At 34.8% G+C, this 22,670-nt stretch overlaps 3 protein-coding genes across 4 annotated transcripts; all 3 read left to right on the top strand.

Moving 5' to 3' along the window:
- Positions 1 to 2,781: 2,781 nt before the first annotated feature.
- Positions 2,782 to 6,240, top strand: LOC123551671 (interferon-inducible GTPase 5-like). Of its 2 annotated transcripts, none has more exons than XM_045340759.2 (2): positions 2,782 to 2,916; positions 4,309 to 6,239. In XM_045340759.2, exon 2 carries the CDS (start codon positions 4,312 to 4,314, stop codon positions 5,518 to 5,520), a length of 1,209 nt encoding a protein of 402 aa, XP_045196694.2. In that variant the 5' UTR covers positions 2,782 to 2,916; positions 4,309 to 4,311; the 3' UTR covers positions 5,521 to 6,239. The 2 variants fall into 2 exon arrangements, with proteins under 2 accessions (XP_045196694.2, XP_053397108.1); XM_053541133.1 differs by lacking the exon at positions 2,782 to 2,916 and adding an exon at positions 3,568 to 3,655 and having other exon boundaries at positions 4,309 to 6,240.
- Positions 6,241 to 10,758: 4,518 nt separating this feature from the next.
- LOC128556627 (interferon-inducible GTPase 1-like) lies at positions 10,759 to 11,547 on the top strand. The gene has a single exon (XM_053542191.1). The coding sequence runs from the start codon at positions 10,759 to 10,761 to the stop codon at positions 11,545 to 11,547; it is 789 nt and encodes a 262-aa protein (XP_053398166.1).
- A 4,936-nt stretch (positions 11,548 to 16,483) lies between these two features.
- LOC123551669 (uncharacterized) lies at positions 16,484 to 21,826 on the top strand. Its single transcript, XM_045340757.2, has 2 exons — positions 16,484 to 16,944; positions 19,668 to 21,826. Exon 2 carries the CDS (start codon positions 19,677 to 19,679, stop codon positions 20,793 to 20,795), a length of 1,119 nt encoding a protein of 372 aa, XP_045196692.2. The 5' UTR covers positions 16,484 to 16,944; positions 19,668 to 19,676; the 3' UTR covers positions 20,796 to 21,826.
- The last annotated feature ends 844 nt before the right edge of the window (positions 21,827 to 22,670 follow it).

The raw sequence follows: 22,670 nt of genomic DNA, 5'->3' as shown, positions 1-22,670 counted from the left end.
GAACAGGGTCTGTTTCGTGTCCGGTCCATAACTCTGTCATTCATTAAAGGATTTTAATATCACTTGGCACAAATGTCCCCCATGATAAGACGACGTGTCGTACGCAAAAGCCGGACCCCTGGCTCAAAGGTCAAGGTCACAATTGGGGGTCAATGGTTTTAATATTACTTGGCACAATTGTTCCCCATGATGAGACGACGTGTCAAAACCCGGACCCCTAGCTCAAAGGTCAAGGTCACAGCTGGAGGTCAAACGTTAATAGGCATTTTTTTCTGTGCGGTCCAGAACTCTGTCATCCATCAAGGGATTACAATATTATTTGGCATAAATGTTCCCCATGATGAGATGACGTGTCATGCCTAAAACCCAGAACCCTAGCTTAAAGGTCAAGGTCATACTTAGAAATCAAACGTCAGTAGGATTTTTTTCCTGCCCGGTTTATAACTTTGTCATGCAAGACAGGATTTAAATATCAATTGGTACAAATATTCCCCTGGATGAGACAACATGTCATGCGCAAAACCCGGGCCCTAGGTCTAAGGTCAAGGTCACACTTAGAGGCCAAAAGTCAGATACAAAAATGACTTTGTCCGGAGCATTTCTTCTTCATGCATGGAGTGATTTTGATGTAACTTGGCACAAATGTTCACCACCATGAGGCACCCTTGATTTTAGAATTACGTCCCTTTGCTTTACTATAAATAGATTATAATGTTACTTTTTTATTACTGGCCGTAGGGAAAAATCACGACCACCTTTCTGTGGTACAACATGCATGTTACATCGAATTTTTAGGTGTATTCTGACCTATCTCTACCTGGTAAAGAGTTTTGTGTGGACTTATCATAGAATTTTTTTCAGGATTAATTTCCCTTTGCTGTTACTATAATACTATAAATAACTTGTATGATAACCTTTTAATTTATAATTGGCCAAAAAAATCCATATAAAAACAACTGTAGGTTTTTATACATGCAAATTTTAATCCAAGTGTTTTGTTATAACATATGATATATATTGTAAAATATTGTTTATACATCATTGACAGATATCAGTTCATTATGTTATACTGTAGTAGAAAAAAATAGGTGCCTACCAGTAGGGGACTTTGTATTGCATGGCAATACTTCATTTACTTGTTGATTGAGCTTCAAACACCTGTGTTTAGCACCGCATCAAGCCATGAACTAAAAGAGATATTTTACCAAAGATATTGTGTATAAATTTGCCATTTTGCGAATTATTTTCAGGATGGAGACGATTTGTCAAATTCTCTTCTAAACGCTGGAAGGATATGGCCCTGTTCTGGATGACACGGTACAAGAAGCCGGTCCATGTTCTGGTATATGAAGATCTGAAGAACAATACCATACTAGAAACTTACAGACTGGCGAACTTTCTTCACATTAATGTTACGTTACAGACGCTTTATTGCGCTGTGAAAAACCCTCTAGAAAGATATCATAGAGCTGTGAAGCCTGAGTGGATGGTAAAATCAAAATTATTTGACGAGGAGATGTTCGCGAATATTAACGCAAACATACGTGTTGTCCGTCAACACTTTGACGATACTTATGAAAAAGTCTTTAAATACTATTATCTAGCCAGTAAGGGATTGTTTTAACTATTGTTGAGAATGAAGAGCAGTAAGTACTGAAGGAAAGTGATACAATTCCTTTAAAACAGCCATTTCTTTCCTTAAAGATATATCCAGGAGTTGCCAGACTGCGTGCACATTGCTTTGCACATTCACTTTCACCAAACAGATGTTAATGTGGGTAATTCAACCCTTAGCATGCTGCCCGCAAGATATTCAGTCTTTGCGGCCTGTGTTGACCAATCAGTAAATTTTCAGCGAAAGTTTCTTCGAATAATAAATTATTATTGCCCAAATTGAGTGATAGACCAGTCCATTTTAGAAATTTAGCAGGGTAAAGGTCACTGGAACTCAGTGAGCTGATCACTTTAAGATGTAAGAAACAATTTAACTCAAAAATGTTACATGCCAGATATGAGTTACTTAACAAGTGACTAGGTTTTATCAAATACAATAGTGTAAAAAGATAGCAGTAAAAAGATAGCAAGAAGCCGGCATGACTTGTGTCACCAGCATGTGAAAATGGCCATTACTCACAGAAGAAATTGTCAGATGGGAAGATTGAAAATGTATTCAATTACCGGTATTTTCTTAAAAAGTAGAAATCGCCCATAGGCAGAATGTGTAATGAAATATTAATTTATCAAATAAAGCGGGATAATTCAATGTTATAAAGCTCAGCAGAAACAAACAGGGTGACCTTGAGTGTTTTTTCCAGTGTCCGATTATACCTACATATAGATATATATTTACAAGGAAATGTGTACGATTCTTCGCATTAGGATTTTATTTACAAAAACATTTATATTTTACCTGGAAAATCTGCTATTCCAGATCTGATACATGGACAACACATATAACAAGGATCTCTGAAGATTACTATTTGACATTTCTATTATAAAGTAAATATAGATATTTCATACGATAATTGTATGAATTTGATAACATATATTTTCACCCTTTTTATTGCGTAAATGCAAAAAAGTGGTGTTCTAAATGCAGACAAAGTACAAAAATTAACATGGCGATCGATAGTTATGAGGTTTGTTTTCATTTTAATATTATATTAAAGAACATGCAAGCAAAAGTTTAGAAAATTCTCCGCCAGGATATATCTTTAAACATATATATGTGGTCGATAATATGTTTGATATCAGATACTGACTACGGCTTCAAGTTGACACAAAACGTGGATAAAATCAAATCAGCACAAAACTTTTTATCAGTTAAAGCTTACATATTTAGTTTGAAATGTAATCAGATCGACAGCACAGACAAACTTAATTTTCATTCCTTGTATTTTTGCTTGGATAGGTAAGGTAAGTCTTTTAATCATTTCAGTCATTTGATTTTGTTCAACATAAACGTTAAAAATGAATTATAACAATTTACATGTATACTGAACATAATAGATAACCCGTCTTATGCTATTTAGCCATTATGTTAAAGAACACTGGAAGTACTTTTCTGAAATTAAGCGATATACATTAACAACATTTCAAAATTTCAAAAGCAAAAAAAAAAGATAATAATAATTGAGCCGCACCATGAGAAAACCAACATAGTGCATTTGCGACCAGCATGGATCCAGACCAGATCCATGCTGTTCGCTAACGGTTTCTTTAATTGCAATAGGCTTTGAAAGCGAACAGCATGGACCCTGAACAGACTGCGCGGATAACATATTAGACAGGAAAATGAGATTGTTTTATCACTATATTTTATGAAATATGGCATGATCTTTCAAGAGACTATTATGAATACATCTAATCGATATCAATCTGCCTTTACACATGTTTTATGCGATATAATATGGCGTCAGAAATAAGGGTTAGAATCATTAAGATGTAGTCTATTTAAGTATAAGATAGAAAGTGCAGACATAAATTTTCACACGCACTATCAAAAGAATGAGTATTATCAGTCAGTCTAACTTTGAAATCCGATATCAAACTAAATAAACATAATGTATAGCTTATCTTGTCATAAGATTGCATTACACGATTACAAGAAGTGAAGAATAAATGGACTTATGCGGCGATAAATTACATGAAAGCGGTAATATTATAGAATACATTTGTTTCTTATATTTAATTGATTTACATAATTCATATCCGGATATGTACATCTATTATGCTGGCAGTTCCACACTTGTACTCGATCTCGAGAACAGTTGTAATCGCTATGCAAAACCGGTTTTAAAAAATCCAATTTTAAACTTTTTGCAAATCAATGAATCATGTTAAGCGATTTTTGGATGATTTGTAATATTTCCCGATATGGTTTATTAAACGCACAAAAAATAACATTCAATCCTTATTTTTTACAACTTACAAAAAAAAAATGTTTCCTTCCCATGTGAATTAGAAAATCAAAATAAATATATGCCTATCGATCTTGTTACCGCCAAAATACCTACGCACGTTATAGATAACGTTGAATCCAGTAAAATGTCATAACGTCATATCCATTCCGTCCATTTTGATATTTACCGCCAGATAGAAAAACGTTTTACCTATAATTTGACGTCCTTTTTACAATGTAGGCGTCCATTTTTGAAAAAAAAAAGAAATCGACCGACGCCGTTTTGTTTAAGTTTATTGCGAATGAATCAGACCGTCCGTGTCATCTCGCGGAATAGCACTGCACTGAATCTGTTATGCGTTTTTTTTATTTCTATACGAAACATACAGTAAATGTAAATATTTCAGAATATGGACCAAGAGGAGCTATCAGAGGAACACGCGAACGCTATAAAAACGGCATTTAAAATAGGAGGTCTACGTAAGTTGCATGAATACTTGGACTCGGAGAATAACAAGTGGAAAACTATACCATTGAATATTGCTGTTACTGGCAATTCTGGTGTTGGGAAATCGTGTTTTATCAATGCGTTTCGTAATGTAAAGAGGGGCGAAGAATTGTTTGCAGAGGAAGATGTCGTAGAAACAACAAAAGAGCCAACACCATATCAACATCCTCAGCATCCGAATTTTGTCTTCTGGGACCTGCCTGGGGTTGGAACTGGAGCATTTCCGAAAATGGAGTACTTGAAAAAGGTGAAATTCGAAAAGTATGACTTTTTTCTTATTCTGTCATCGCAACGATTTACAGAAAACGATCATTGGTTAGCTAAAGAGGTTACCAAAGCTAAGAAAAGATTTTTCTTTGTTCGCACGCAGATTGATGTAGACGTAATGAAAAGAAATGATTTAAAAGAAACAGAAGTCGTAGAAAAGGTTCGTGATGACTGTTTAAAGAAATTGAAAGCAGATGGATTCTGTGAGGTAGAAAGCAAACTTTTCTTGATAAACAATAAAAAGTCAACCACCTACGACTTCGATAAGCTAACAACAAGGTTAATCGAAACTTTTCCGGCAGAAAAACGTGAGGCTCTTGTCCTCTCTTTAACTGTTTTGACAAAAGATGTCATAAAAGCAAAACAAACAGCTTTACAGAAAAGAATATTTTTGTATGCAATCGCATCGGCCGCTGGTGCTGCTGTTCCTGTTCCGGGTATTGGTGTCGCTGTTGACATTGGGATTCTTTTCGGAGCAGCTACAGACTTCAAGAAACAATTTGGCTTAGACGATCAGACAATGGAAAACAACGCACTAGCGCTGGATACAACAGTCGAACTACTAAAGAAAAAACTAGAACTTAAAAGTTTCATAATTTCAGCATCTGTAAAAAGTGTTACTGGACTCTGTGCATCAGTTGCTATTTCCAAAGGTACTGAAAATGTGGTGAAATTTGCTGTCCCTATACTTGGCAGTGTAATAGCTGCAGGCCTTTCCTATGCTGTCTGTGTCGGATGCCTGACTAGTCTTCTAAGGGCTATTTCTGAAGACGCACACACATTAAACGAGCAGATGATGGAAATGCTGTCACAATCACCATCAATTTCTGATGCATTTGAATGAGGCGACAACCTAAATCATTTTGCTGTAACAATTTACACTAATACAACTTTGATTCAGGGACCTCTCTCAGTGGACAAAACACGGAAATGTTATTCCCATTGAAAAGCAGCTTTTGTACGTGAATATTAAAAAAAGAGAAATATTTAACAATGCCTGCTAATTAACATTTGTCAAAGGCAAATAGTATTTGTTGAAAGTATGCAACCTATTCAACGATAGAATATAATATATTTAACACGCAAACTGTGTTAGAAACTGAAGCGATTCGTTTTCATGTCACAAAACTTGGGATTTCTACTGCAAAGTCAAACACTGCATATCATTATTACAACTAACGTGTTTCTGACTATTATAATTTCAGTACTGCTTTCGCGTTGTTTATCGTTTGGTATTCGGATGCACATCAAATATCCACGCATATGAACATGAACTGTGGTAAATCAGACGATAAACCACAAGAATGCATAGTCTATATTGTATTTTCATTGTAACATGCTCATTAAAACATTATTATAGAAATTATACTCCTAGTAGTAATGAACCGGATGTTGTGCTGTTATTTGACGTCATAATTGACGTTATAATGCTCTCTCACCGGTCAGCGTGCCAACCCTTGTTTATCGCAAAATATACAACTTTTGACTTCCTAATTTCTTTAATTGCTTCGCATTAAGTCTCTTTGTGAAGTGCGTGATTCGGATTTGCAACATATAGCAAAAACCAATAAAGCATATCCTTTTAACTTCCAGTGTTTTAATGAGAACTTTCAAATATGAACCCGAAATGTAACGTTCACATGAAAAGAAGTCATTATGTAAATGAAGAAGATTTTAGGGACCAGACAAGTCTGTCCTCAAAAGTTTGTTGTAAGAAATAAAGTGCGTAGGTTTAATGTATAGTTAAACAGCAAGAAATGGTTCACGTCTTGAAGAATATGTTAAAACAAAGTCAAATATTCATTACGAGCATTTCAGTGAAAATCGTAGGTAGATCTGCGACTAAAATGACATGTACGAAATTTCTATTGGACGTTTGTGCATGTCTGCTAATGATAAAATCACTAACATCTAACCATCAAACGTTTTGATACATAACTACACATTTGATCAATATCTGTAAAATTATTGAGAATAACAACTTATACGATTTTCCACACTTACATTACAATTTGACTGATATAACAACATGGTTTACATTATTTTGAGTGGATTTCGATGTAAGGGTATATTTTGATGTTGACTTTACAACCAAACCGATAAATCTCTGACATAGAAATTTACTCAATATAACATGCGTGTCTTTTTACGACTCTGGTAGAAAAATAAATATATTACATTAATTTCTTTTGGACTCTGTGTAAAATTCGGCAGTAACTTCTAAATATGTTGCGAGTAATTTTAAGGATATTGGCAAAATATCATGGTTTGTCGGTACACATAATTACTTGGTATATTTCTGTAAATTCAGAACAACGGTACAATCATTCATCAAGTTTTAGAACTATATTAAAAACAGTTCATTTTAAAGTTGTATAAATATTGTATATTGTACTATAATATGCATAGAAAGGGCAAAGATCGAGAACTACTTCTTTTCTTAAAATTGACCAAGGTGTCTCCCTTACGTCGATAATGCTTTTTAACATTTTACTACCAGCTGCCTTTACTATAAAGTGAACACTACTTTTCAACAACTATAGACTGTAAAAATGCTGTACTGCTGTTTAGCTCACCTGAATACAATGTACTCATGGTAAGCTTCCAGTATAGACGAATGTCTGTCGTTCGTCCGTCCGCAATTAGTTTGTTAAATATGCCATATTCAACAATGGTTACACAATGCTAGATCACGTATTTAGAAAGAATGTTAACGACATTAAGATCTTGTTCAAGTTTGATTAAGAGTATTATCAAATCAATAGGTCAGGAATAATTGACATGCCGTATTTAACTGTGTTTACACTGCAGCAACAGTTCCATTCCTTCACCAATTCTAAACACATTTAGACAGAATGTAAGAATTCCAATTGGGCAGTGGTAATATTGAACATCTCAATGAACGCAGTCACTTATTAATAACAATAATCTTCTTCAGCGTGGCCACCGTTATCATAAACTGCGGAAATATTTTACTAAATTTTACTGTTGCAACTGTGATTTGGTTTGAAAATTTTATAATAGACATTTCTGCAAAAAGCAATATCAAACCCTGACTTTTATAAACAAGTAATATACAAACTTTATAATATACGGAAGAGCATTAGTGCCAGGTGCGTTTTATCTATTAACTCGAAACTTCGAGATACTAACTCGAAATTTCGGGTTACTAACTTGAAATTTCTAAATATTTGACTGGAAATTTTGCGATACTCACTCGAAATTTCGAGAAATTTCGAGTTACTTCATTCGAAATTTCGAGATACTTAGTCGAAATTTCATGTTAATAACTTACCTTGCCCTTTTATCAGCAAAATTTGAATGTCTGCCAGTCTGTTAAAGGCCAAAAATGCAATGGACGACTTTTGACTCTTCGAAGCGGAATCATCTTATTTCTACACATCAATAGATTATGCCCAACATGTAGCGACTTGAACATAAACCATAATCAATGTATGACTTACCCCATAGCCTCCAGAGCTACTCCAAATCTGTATATACCTTCATTTACATGTATAGTATGTTCAGGTGTTAGGAGCTCGAACAAGGTCGGAAACCTTCCAGATATGGTCAAAATGGTAAAATATTCTAAGTTTGAATACTTCCCGGTCACCTTCTATGACCTTTCCTTAATATCTAGATCTATCCAGGTAACCAATCTTGGTCAAACTCATTACTGCACGTTCATGTAGGGTATGTCTATATTTCCTTGCCATATGGAAACTAGGTCGAAAACCTCCTAGACTTAAACGGTTTAAATAGTGATATTTTTATTGAGCAAACGCTGCCCGGTCATCTTAATCATATGACCCTATAGGGCTACCCGAAGGATATACCAGGTACCTAATCTTGGCCAGGACCTATACATCAACGTAAGCTACTGTAGTTAGTAACTCGAAATTTCGAGATACGTAGCTCGAAATTTTGACTTAATAACTCGAAATCTCGACTTAGTAACTCGAAACTTCGACTTAGTTTCTCGTAAGTTCGACTTGCTAACTCAAAATTTCGAATTATGTAACTCGAAATTTCGAGATATTAGCTCGATATTAACTTGAAATTTCGACTTAGTAACTCGAAATTTCGAGTTTATAAATAACATACACCTGGCACTAATGCTCTTCCGTAGTAATATTCTAGATTAGGACACTTTTTTCCATTTGTGTTTGGTCAAATGTTTACACATTTTGACCTCATGCACGGTATTTGCGAACATGACGTAATGTAAAAACTTGATAGATTTAAAAAAGTGATTGCATTACATTTTGATTATGCGAAATTCCAACACTGAAACTGGCGGCAGATTTTTTTATTGATATTATTTTTCTGAAATATTCTATCATGTTTTTTATTCCGCAAACAAAAATGAATTAACAACAGCTACATTAGTTAAATACATTTAGATGAGAGAAAAAATAATCGAATTTAGCTAAAATCTGGTTCCGGCAAAACTATTCCCGTTTGCATATGAAGCCAGTAGAATCCGTTAATTCAAAGTAGCCAGTGTATTTACTTTAATAACAGCATAAACCATCTTCAGTTTAAATATTATATATTTTAAAACGTACAGAATCATGTTGTAGATATTCAATATTTAGAAACGGTTAAATGATGCACCTATGATATTTACAACAATATTGATTGTTGCTTAAAATTAAGACAATTTATTGAGCGGTTATGCGCCCTTGACTGCGCAATAGTTATTGTCCGTAAGCATTGACCTGACACTCATGAATATTCCGTATATTTCCGTAAATTAATTTTCGGTGACCGAACATAAATAGCGATATAACTAAATATTACATATATAATTCCTAACTGATATATTGTCACATGTGCAGGTAGCTGTGCGGACAAAGCGTTTACCTGTCAATATCAGGATTGTGGGTTCGAGTCCTACGTTTTACCATATCTTTTTTCCCCAAATTTTATATGCAGACTTATTTCTCATTTGATCAAACGTTTCGTGATATTTATGGTTCATTTATTAAGTGTAATCATATTTACCCGTTGTAAAAAGTGGAATAAAATTGTTTTAAAAGTATGTTAGATAAAAAGACAAACTATCTGTCACCAGCGTTCCAGAAAAAAATACAACAAGAGAAAAGAATTAAAATTCATGAAATATGATACATAAAATAATATAAACGATAACAATACAATACATCAAAGAAGTATAGCTCTTGGAATACATTAAATTGAAGAAAAAAACTCAATTCAGTAAGTGATTTCGAACTCGTGGTAACGTGCGTAGAAGTCAGACAACTTACCTCTACACCACCGTGTCATCGGTTAACTTTACATGTTACTTTAGTAATGTAGATACTTTCATGATACTTATATTGCGTAAATTAACGAAAACGCCAGAAAATATTGGCGAAAATTAATGAGTGCCAGGTCAATACTTACGGACAATATATATACAGTTCGTTTGCGTAAACATCATGTTTGTAAACATTAAAGATTGCGTTTTGTAACCTTAACTCAGGGTTCCAAATTTTAGTGTGTCTTGTTTAAGAAAAACGTGAGCTTAAGCTAAAACAAGACGTAATAAAAAAAGTAGAAGGTTCTTTTGTAAGTAGGGAGATTTTGGGTTGTAAACGTGTAAACACGGATGACCTAGTAATCGAACTGTAATTTGAATGTTTGTTTGTTTGTTTTGGGTTTAACGCCGTTTTTCAACAGTATTTCAGTTATGTAACGGCGGGCAGTTAACCTAACCAGTGTTCCTGGATTCTGTACCAGTACAAATCCGCAAGTAACGGCCAACTTCCCCACATGAATCTGAGGTGGAGGACGAATGATTTCAGACATAATGTCTTTTATCAAATCGTCACGGAGAACATACGCCTCGCCCGGGGATCGAACTCACGACCCCGCGATCCGTAGATTTGCGCTCTCCCTATTGAGCTAAGCGGGCGGGTTAATTAAATTGGAATGTAACACCTGTTACTATAGTATACCTTAACCTCTCAAAGTTGTATCTGCATTCATATCATGAGCTTGTTATATCTAAAATAAGCCTTTTGGCCTTGATGTTCAACTTGTCATTAAGCCTAATGGTAGTCGGGCATGCACAATAATGGCCATGATGTCCCTCTTGTTTTCTAAATGGATGTATATGACTTTGGAGCTAAAATCTTTCTTTCAGGATATGGGTAACGGAAAGCTGTCAAAAGAAGTAAATGACATACATGGTAAACATTTTCCAGATATTAGCGATGTAAAAGTGAAGTTTCAAAAAGAACCAAAAGGAAGATGTCTTAATGCATTTAATGTTGCTGTGGTTGGTGAGGCGGGTGCTGGAAAGTCTTGCTTCATCAATGCATTCCGAAATGTAAAAAGGGGAGATAAATCGTACGCGGAAGAAGATGTTGTAGAAACTACTAAAGAACCAACACCGTATCAGCATCCACACTATCGAAATCTTATTCTTTGGGACCTACCGGGTGTTGGAACAAAGTCATTTCCAAAAGAGAAGTATAAAGAAAGGGTTTTAATGTACACAGACTACGACTTCTTTCTGATATTGTCCTCTCAAAGAGTCACTGAAAACGATCAATGGCTAACACAAACTCTTAACAAAGAAGGGAAAAGCTTTTTCTTCATTCGTACGCAAGTGGACATAGATGTTATCAAAAGAAACGATTTGCATGGAGATGAAGTGGTAGAAAAGGTGAGAATGGACTGTCTTCAGAAACTTTCTTTAAACGACCAAAATAATGGAAACCATTTGCTGTTCTTGATAAACAATAAAAACACAGATGTGTATGACTTTGAAAAGTTAGAACTGTCTTTAGTCAAGAAAATGGCGGAAAACCTTTCTTTCATGTGTTATACATGTTCGTCTGAAAACATTTTGTCCGAATAGTGTAACCTGTAATCATTTTTACTTGGATTTTCCGTGTTTAAATCCATTTTAATCATTAACATCATTTATAATTGCCTTATTCTTAGTTTTAAATAGTTTTAATTTGTTTTAATATATTTTTTGGTTTAACCATGACTATGAAACGCTATAATGTTGTTAAAAAAATTACTTCAAAACACTTGCCCCTCACCAATATGTGTTTGAGCCTCACTCGGGGCGTTGAATTCTTCATGTGAAGAAGCCATCCAGCTGGCTTACGGAAGGTCGGTGGTTCTACCCAGGTGCCCGCTCGTGATGAAATAATGCACGGAGGGGCACCTGGGGTCTTCCTCCACCATTAAAGCTGGAAAGTCGCCATATGACCTATCATGTGTCGGTGCGACGTTAAATCCAACAAAAAAAAAAATGTTGTTAAAAATGACCGCCGATTTAAATGTTTCTGTTATCGTGTAGGTATACACTTGTCAGGCTGATTTTCATTGTCCTAGAGATTTCTCATGAAAATTATCATTAATTTTATTTTCAGAAAATACTACAGTTTATTAAAAGAAAAGTATAAGATAAACTGTAATATTATTGTTAACCTTTAGCCTGCTGGTTGCAAGCGATTTTGCTTTTGCGGCCAGTGCAGGTCAAGATCAGCCTGCACATCCATGCAGGTTGATCATGGCCTGCACTGTTCGCTATCAGTCGATAAATTTTCAGTGAACACCCGTTTGATTAATAAGTGGTTCTGTCCAAATTGAAAGAAAGACCAGTCCATTTAAGAAATTAGCAGGCTGAAGGCTGTTGATCTTTCCGGTATCAAATAGTGTAATATGTAATTCAGTTAACTATTTTATGTGACGTGCGTTTACAATACAATTTAAGTGTACTTATGCGCAAGAATGCCTGCAAAGTTGTATACATTTTTTGGATATTACACAAGTGTTTGTGACTTTTCATCCATTTAAAGGTTATAGACCATAATTTGTGAACCTGTTTATGCTTAATATACATATATATTAATATATATTTTAGATATATTTTGTGTGTTGTATCGTGTGTCCATATCATTCTGTGATATGTAGTTTGTACAGCGCTTTTGAACGTTTATTTTATAGATGAAAAGGGCGCTATAAAAATCTGGTAAATAATAAAAATTATAATAATATATTAACTTGTCATGTTGACTTTCCAGAATACATGGTTCGAACCATATCACGTGCTTAAATGCTTGCAGATTTTGACTGGCTGACTGAGGTTTTGCCAGCATGTGAGCCCGTTAAAGGGCGGCTTGGATTCCATATGGCGATCAAGATGCTGGTAGACACTACATGCATATCGCATTCGACAGAAGCGGATTTCAACTAAATTCAGCTGTGAGCCTGTGTTATCTACGTATTCATAAAGGCTGAAATAATACGTTTCACATCGTTTCTAATATTTTAGATCTTTATTGACGTTTACTATGAACATATTCGCCATTCAGCCAACACTTTGTTTACAAGTTTAAATGTAGTCCAAGCGGGTACTTTCAAAAATAAAAGGTAGGAATAGATTTCCTGGAAGCACAGAGCACCCCAAACACAACCAAAAAGCCCTGCATCGCAAAGTAGACCCACAACAGAAAGACACTGTAACGGAAGACATTATAGGCAGGTTGCTTAAAAAATCTAATAAGTTTATTTTTTAATCATATGTAAAATACAGAAAAGGAGAGGGAGGTGAGGGATAGGTAAAAGTGTCGGGTATTAGGGTAAAGTGGAAAAAAAAGCAAGGATGAATATTCAACAGGGAAAGCCACGTATACTTTATGTACACTCTACAACTGGTCGTAAGTGTTGCTCTACTTGAAAACTTCATTGATTATTAATGTAGGAACTGATTATTAATACAGAAAATGATTAGTAATACAGGAAAAAAACATTTACTATTTCTATATTCTGTTAGCCAAGAAGCTTAGACATGAAATATGAGACTTTGCATTACGCATGTTTTAGGTTTCTTTTTTTTTATGAATGGTACACGAGTTTCCTTCAAATTAGTTTTACCTGTTGTGTCCTATGTTTTATTTGCTTTTTTTTCTTGTTATGACACATAAGTTTAAGAAAATTTCAATTTTTCTCAAAACAACAAGGATGTATACTGAATAGAACAAACAACTACGTGCCCAGAACGCAGCTCCCTCAAACTGCATCAATACAGCCGATCAATATATACACTAAAATACATATAGGATAAAGTAAAAATATAGATTACGAGTAAAAAACGAGCAATTCAACAAACACTGTGGACCGCCACTTTAGAACGATCAGTTGCAAAATCACTGCTTGAACGTTTAAGCACAAACCTCACTCTTCATCCCATGCAAAATGTCACAGGACATTGTAAATATAAGTGACACCGTCAGGCGAAAACTCAACAAACGCAGTGGTTATGAAAAGCACAACTGTCACATATGAAACACAAAAATGCTCATGTAAGATAACCATAAAACTTAGAAAACCTGCGGAACTATATACAAGCATAAGCTTAATGCCTTTGCAGAAGGTAGATCATCAAGAGAAACACAATTAAAGGTCCGACGAAACAGGTCAGAAAACGAAACCTATATAACAGCGGGTTTTTTTGGGTTTTTTTGAGAATTTTTATTTGTAACGGACTGGAATTTTCTTGGATTTCACCGGTGCTGGGAAACTTCAAAGCCTCATTACCGCCTAAATAGTTACCCTCCAGCCGGATATTCTTATCTGCACCTGAAACCAATCGGAAAGAATCTTATAAGATGTACCTCGTCAAAAATAGATGGACATAAAAGGAACTGGATGGGAACGTCAAAGCTTGTAAATGGTCGTTTTGCAGCAGCAAGTGTCCCAAGCGCTAATACAATAAGCTATTGCAATAAAACCTATATTGCAAATTTTTGCATTTTATGTGCTCCATATATTGGTAGTTTTCTCTAAAACCCGCAAGGCTGTCCAAAATAGATTCATTCGGGACTTTTTGAATTTACCTTCCCACACCCTTTGACCTCTGGATATCTACCGGACTGTTCAGAAACGTCACCTTGAAGAAAACATAACCCCACAAGACGTTCGCAAAAATACGGATTCGAAAGATTTGTACAAAACTGTTAACAACCGGCTTCAATACACATTCGCATGTTCATATTTCAGAAACGTTTCCCGGTCAATTTTGTATAAAACAGGGAAAACGTTTTGAATAAAACGTTGCTAGGAGATAAATGATACAATGCGCAGATATTGAGGAGCATACAGAATAGGTAAATATTAGTACTGAAACAGCTTCATTTCTATTTGAGTTTTTTCATTAATCTTTGAAATGAAAACGCTTTTGCTTCACATAAAAGCTGTATGAATACAAGATAAAGCGGTTACCAAGACATGTATGTGGGTGTAATTGAAAACACAAAGATCAGGTACAACAAGGTATCCATCTATTGGAATAAAGGAGGACAATTCAAATTCCCGAAACTAAATTTCTGTTTTCTTGTTTTTCATTCGATATTCTGATTCAGTATGTAATTTACAGTGAAAAGGAAACAAAAGGGGTCATTGTTTCGAATGTTCACATCTAAAGACTAGGTTCATAGTAAACCAAATTGAGATATAAACTGCAGCAGTTACCGCCTCATCCGGAAAGATTCGTAAAGCAGTGTTCATTTAACATAATACCATCGGTATAATTATTGTGTAAACATGTCTCCGTCTCAATTGTTAGGAGCGAAAAAGGGAATTCTAAAAAAATAAGCATTTGAAACTTTATTGTATTCAGTTAAGGGATACCGTGGAGTTTGTAACATCTTGATAGTCCGGCGTACCACCAGAATCAAATCAAATGTTTGTTGATATCGCAAGAGTTGTAAGCAAAATGAATCTTTCATCTAAAAATTTTAATATTAGATTGAAAACGGAACAAGTTTCTTACTTCTAATAGCAAAGGAAGAAACTATTACAAAGCAATGTAAATGTTGTATAAATGAGGTAGCTCAAAAGCCATACGTTAAAACTTTGAAGTCAATGACTCTTCAATAGTCCTTCACACAAAAGAAGAAATATTGACGCTCGATGCCAGAGTTTTAAGTATCAAATATTTACACAAGCTTCTTGACGGTTTTATAATTTAGTATCTTTTAGACCTGCATGTAACGTCTGTAGTCACATTTCATTCTTTTTAATTGTATTCTTGTCGAAATAGGAAACTTAACCTTGCTACTAATTGAAATGCTAACAATGAAAAACAAACAAATTTATAACTTGCTGCTTAGGACAGAAGGTGCTTCAACTTTTGGCCCGAGAACGGCCTTAGAAGTGGTTGAAGTGGTAATGTGGCTTCAGTAACCTATAAAGTAAACCTTACTAAAAAAAGCTTTTAAAATTCAATGTTTGATGTTGTTTAGATGTCTCACCTGAAATGAATTGCATTTTTGGTACATCATATTTCATAGCTCATTACACTTATACAAGTGACTAAAATGTCAATTTCTGACGAGAAAAGTCAGTTCTCCTGTCTTATCAGGAGGATGAGTTGTGTCTACAGAATGTTAAAAATATGGGTTTTATTTATTTTTATTTTTGATTGCACGTATCAGTTACGGTAAAAGTACACTTCTCCTCCCGCCACGTGAGTCAATGTAAGGGTTAGATACCCTTTAATTACTTTTAAGCATGTCACGATTTCTTGTTTGTAATTTTCTAAAATCTAAATGAAAAATACTAGTTCATAGTATGGTGACAGTTATTAAACATAAATTACAAAATATACGGTCCATTTCAAGAGATAAGAGAATATTTTTTTCTCTTGATTCTATCGTATCACAATGGCCTATATATTTTAAGGACGAATTGTATTGATATGAGGAAGAAATAGTAATATTTCATTGCCATAATATTGACATATTGAAATTAATAGGGAAAAGATATTATAGCCGATAACTTACTTTGAACCTGTGGATATATATCATAAGATATATCCATGTTTAACAGGTTTAATACTAATCTACTCAGATTTATTAACGTTGGAGATTAGTGTGGGATTAAATGCGTAGAGAATAGAATATTTCCGCCAAATGGTTAAAGACACATTAACTCTATCACGTACAGAGTACAATTGTTAAAGCTTTTAAATCTTTAAGAAAAAACACTGTGTGAACCAGCAGTTTGTAAAAATAACTATCATGTTACAATAATTATATTGGGGGATGACAATTATTTTAAACGGTGGTGCATAATAACTACTTAATTTTACAATATACGATCGTGTTATTTTAACTTTTTATGAAGTTTTTTAAATATGATTATTTTATTTACTTATAAAGATTGGAGAAATGGAGTAAATATGAACATTTTTGTATCAGAATGCGATCGTATCAACACTACTTGGATATAATCTAAGGTAAAGTTTTATACACATTAGGTATTTGAAGAAACATATAATTATAAAATAAATATAATCTTTATGTTGGAAAATCTTTAATAATCTTCAGATACAAAATAATCTAAAAGAGCTGTACTTTAATTGCCGTCTTCCTCTCGATCGATTAAAAATTGGTTTGAAAAGTAAATTAATGGGGATAGGCTGTGTAATTAAAAACTCTTCACGATCAAACTCCAGTAAAGGTCTTCATGAAATCCGCTGCAAATGTTTGGTTTTGCACCTCGCACGAAAAGATGTAAAATTTATGCACATTTTCATTTTTGTTTCTCCTCTAAGTAGCAATTTATGCGCTAAGTGGTATAGAATTTAGCATTTTTGTTCAATTCTTTATAGCCGGAGCTGTGTGCTTCGAAATGAGGCTTTGTGATTTTGGATCAAGGTGATTTCAATTAAGCTACGAAACACATTACAATTAATTGTTTTTACTATTGTTTCCATTCGGTTTGTAACGGGATGCCGGAAGTAAACTGCCTTATTTATACGAGAGATGATAGGAAAGTTCGTAGACTGTTGCTAGAAAATAAAAATGATACTCTATATACGTCTATACCCGGAGCACGCCAGCGTACAACAAGTGTCGTCATGAAAACGTTAAATTTAGTCACACTTTTTCAACGTAATCACCGCTTCTACATCTTCTATGTCTCTGTAACCATTTTGCGTAGGTATTGCTGAACCAAATCGTATGCCGAAACAACATTTTGCGTGTACATAAGGAACTCATTGGCGTCCTCAAACCGCATGCCTCGTGATTACTACCGCATTTGATGCGTTTTCTTTAGCAAAGTCTGCTGTCCAACGTAATTTATACCGGAAATTTTTACTTTTGTCTGTGTTTCCGGTTGAAAGATATAAACATTTTTAACAGCGTTTTCACAAACCGAAATTTCAAAACCATGACTTCATCAGGCGACGCCAAGTTAAAGGCAGCCATTAAATTTTGCATGGGATAAGACAAGACACCAAGTGAAACGGTAATCATCGATAATACAGAGCTCCAGTACGACCAAGAATTGTCTTCAAGTGGCATCGACGATTTCGGGAAGGAAGATGCCCTTGCCCTCTTGGACATTAGAGTTTTCCCGGAGATAAGGCAGCGCTACTTTAAGAAATGTTGAAAAGTGCATCATTTTTACGCGCGCCGGGTATGCCGATGCGAGTTACTATCGAAACTGAGAATTCAGCGAATAATATAGAATGCATTTGAATTTCAACTGCACGCTTAGAGAATGTTAATCAAAGTTTATTTTAAATTTCGTAGTAACGCGACAAATAATCTCCCCTCGTGAAGTGTTAAAATTACTGGTCGTGAAGTACGTATTATGGGGTATTGGTCAAGACAGTAGGAAGATTTTTTTATTGCCGTGGCGGCCGGGGTTCGATTCGCAACTCGGACGTCTGAAGTCACTTAAATTTACGATTTAATCTATCCTTCTAGGTAAGTCCCCCTGCTATAAACATTTGGGATATTACAAATATAAATGTAACGTGTCTGTAAATTGTCTGGGTTGCGTGTTTAAACTGTTTACTGTATTACATTATATCTTAAATAACTGACCTCGCCTTGTCAAAGAAAACAATGTTAGTTTTCAATAAATTGTAATTCAAACGTGTATTGACGTAATTTTATCACAAGATTGCGACATGAATATTCTAAATTGCAGGTATAAATGTTTTAAGTTAAACCTACCCTATATATGATATACGTTTTGCATTCGGTTGTGTTGTTATGTAAATATTCCGTAATGATACATAAAATATATATTCTAAATCCGAGCGGATTAATTTCCGCCAGACAAACAAACGCTCGGGTCAGTATGACATAGCCTAATTATATTATGAGTTATATGAGATATCATATCACATTTAGACAGGGTTGACATCAAATATACCTTTAAATAAAGAATTTACTACATTTACTTATAATATTAAAAAAAGACCATTGTTGATGAAAAAATATTTGTAAAGAAATTTTTAACACGTGCACTATTGCTTTCCTCCTGTGCCTCACACCTCTAGACCAAACCTACTGAAAATATAATGTAATTTTTCCATGCTGAATTGAGCGTTTTTCTGATTTTTATGTACAATTTTAAAACGCAGTATCCAAAGGGAACCTTCAACATTAAAAGAGTCAATTTCAATATCAACGGATATTCGTCATCTTTAGAAATTCATAAGGCAGAACATTAATTTCAAGTACATGTTACTTATAAAGCTCAAATTTCACGATACACACTCGAAATCACTAACTCGATATTGCGAGGTATGTACCTCAACGTTTCAATTTGCTAAGACGAACTAATTTAACTTTTCGACTAATTATCTTCCCTTTTAAAATTTGTCCGTCTGTCAACGGTAAAGAATATTAATGGACTATTTCTGTTGACCCTTTGATCGTAGATACATCTACATTTACCCGCATGTCAATGTATTGTACCCAGCAAGAAGTTACTTGAACGTAAACTTCTATACATCAATGTATTGCTTACCCTATTCTCTAGAACTGTAGAAATTATCATACAAATACCCGTATGCATTATATATATTTCAATAATAACACTTCTTCCAAGAACAAATCTGAGGCATTTTTAAAGTGCTTGGGAATATCAGTTAACTGGAAATTATGTTTCCTGTCCATCAAATTATAGCGTCTGGTTATATTTAATTTCTTGTTTCAGATCATTAAAATGAAGACCCCTACTTACAGAATTGATGGATATCCAGATGATCCGATGGAAATACCCGACTACGACGGCTTTTCAAGGTTGTCTCCCCAGGGTATTTACCCAGGGTTTGAGGATCCGTACCGATGTCCAGTCTCCACGCCGACCGTGAACCGCAGGCAGAACTTCAAATCCCCTAATCATCAGCCACCATTCATGACATTTACAAGTATGAATCGGAGCCTACAAATCCCAAATAACATTTCTGTCCCTAAATATAAGTCCAAGTATACAAAATCTAGCAGACCCACGGCTAAAGCGCAAAATAAAAACTTTGATTGCTACTTTGTGAGAAATATTGACAAAACTGTTCACATTGATGCCCAGACGCAGTCAACATGGCTAAGCACGCTTTGTGCCCAACCTGTTGATGAAATATTCACTAAATACAAGCGAAAGTCCGAAGGGGTTAAAATATCGCAGCAGGTTTCGAGGAGCGGTAATTCAACGCCAGGTGAGAAAGCTCTCTTATCTGCTTGGTCAAGTAATGCATCAAACCGGCGCTCTTATTCGGGCATGTCGAAATCTACAAAATCGGTTCATACAAAAACAACAGCAAGAAGTTCTAGAACATCTTTTGTGGATCCCAATCTTCGCATTCAAGGTTTCGATTCCGACCATGATAGAATGTCCACAAATGTAGGTTTTGCACTACTACCCGCATCACCAACTAGTTACGACGGTGATGATACAACGGTTTCTTCGAGAGCGTCGCCACTGTTTCATAAAGTGTTCAGAAATCATGTGAATCAAAACAGTGCAGACCACGTCGGTCACGTAAATACAAATGTGTATGCACAATACCAAAGGGACAAACGGTTTCCAGAAATCCGTCCAAGAAAGTCAGCATTGTCACCCACAAGGAAACGAATTGTTTCGGACTCAAAGGAGACTCATTCTATGTCAATGACTTATCCAACAAATCCATATGATCTTGAAGAAAGTCCGATGCATATTGTTCAGCTTGGTCATGGATTGCATGAAAAGCCAACATCTGCTAAAGCAACAGTTCAAAATGAGTGTCCATATCGGTTACCAAAAGCGTTGTCGATGTCACTTCCGGAATTACAAGGCACCGGTTGAACAGTAAAAAGAAGGTGCCAAATATTTGTATGCATAAAGTTTTTGTTAGAAAGTGAACTGATAACTTTATAATATTTCTTTCTAGGCATTTTCTAGTGCTTCACCATAAATAAAAAAAAAACATCATGCTAAAACTAGAAGAGAAGTAAGTAAAGAGGAAGAGATATTTAATGAGAAGTTCACTTTATATTAAAGTCATCGCTAAGCCTTTTATAACGCTAAAAGAATTGTTTAGATATAGCAGTTTGAAATTCAAGTAAATGGCAATCATGTAGGCAGCCATTTTACTGTGGTTATGATGTAATTTACACACTGCTAGATTTTATAATTAGAAAATGCCATTTTAAATGAATTAATTTCTAAAGTTTATTAAGTTAAAGATATATCGCATAATAATTTGATGGAAAAAGAAGACACATTGCTTTACACAGTTTAATCAATAAAAGATAATAGGTAAGGGTAGATTTCTCGGAAGCACAGAGCACCAAAAAGTTCTCAAAAATAATCCACCATTTCGTTCTATCGTGCGATCGAAAACAAAATGGTTAAGTTTCATCAAATATTGAAATGTTCGTAACTTTCTCATTTTTCAGTATCTTTCACTTTCTTAAATGAAACAAGTAGACCTGTCAGACAGGAATAACATTGTCTTTCAGTTTTATACGGGCGTCATGGCTCAGATATGTTTTGCTAGAAGACAATTTCAAACACTACTTCATCGCATGTTTATCATTAAAATTCATAGTGAAAATCTTTGTTCTGTGTAAACGAAGGATGCGGGAAGAGACTATTCTCCTACCGGGATTAAATCACTGACTTACGTCACAAGGAAACTGACAGATAAGTACATAAGTACTCTATATAAGTAACTGCGAAACTGAAGGTTTCAATAGACCTGGAATTTGTGTCGTTTTCTTGTCGTGTGTCTTCCCGACTGATTTGAAGCAGTTGGTAAAAAATATAATTTACGAATCTTTAAACTGTATCATGACAATGAATTGAAATGAATACTAGAATAAATATAACATTAAGATCCTTTTGAAAGACAGAATGCAACCAAGCAATACAAGTGCAACACCCTTTATGCCTCCTAGCAATAAGCGAAACTGCCATACAGAAAAAATAATGGATTCTGTGATCCTTTAGGACCAAAAAAATATAAGATTGTGTACATGTTACAGCCTCCAAAAGGCACTTAGAGACTGTTGTTATGATATAGGCACGTTTTGAAAGATCTAGAAGTTTTTCTCAATGGCATTGAGACTATCCAAGTAAAATAATATGACACTCGGAATGAACATGCAACACCTCTCACGACCCCTTGCGCCAACTTAAGCGAAACTGTTTTATATTGACCACTACTTACATGTATATCTAGTCTTATATTTCAATAAGTATGCCGTTAGCATGGATAATAACTTAAGCATGTTTTAGTGATCATCTAATATATATACATATCAGCTAAATCTTGGAAAACTCTCTGATCTTCTTTGATCAATAATCCTCTAAACAGTAAAATGTCCTCAGTTTTACCAAAAATATGATACGAACTTGACAAATAAAACGGGTCTTATATAGCTTAAATCCCTAACACTAGCATCTTGTTTGGACTCGTGCGTAGTGTTTGACACCTTATAAACTTTGGCACTTTACGTAATCACCGAATGCTGGTCACTCGGCATTCTCCAGTTTTAAGGGCTTCCTTAGATCGTTCAACACTTAGTGGTACTGTTTAGTTTTTTAATTTGAATATTCGGTCTGTGAGGTTCCAATACTCCCACTTCCATTGTTTGGTGCTCTTTGACACTCTATTGATATGTTAAGCCCTATCTGCTTTTTAACTATGTTTTAACAGTTTCTTTGATATGCAAGCTT

Source organism: Mercenaria mercenaria, chromosome 4 (assembly GCF_021730395.1).
Source record: "Mercenaria mercenaria strain notata chromosome 4, MADL_Memer_1, whole genome shotgun sequence".
In the NCBI taxonomy this organism is placed as follows: Eukaryota; Metazoa; Mollusca; class Bivalvia; order Venerida; family Veneridae; genus Mercenaria; species Mercenaria mercenaria.
Note: the sequence above shows the minus strand (reverse complement) of the source record. Positions and strands in the feature narration are given on the sequence as shown.

Coding starts and splice junctions, on each gene's coding strand:
- LOC128556627 (XM_053542191.1), top strand. CDS start 10,759: ATGGCCATGATGTCCCTCTTGTTTTCTAAATGGATGTATATGACTTTG.
- LOC123551669 (XM_045340757.2), top strand. CDS start 19,677: ATGAAGACCCCTACTTACAGAATTGATGGATATCCAGATGATCCGATG.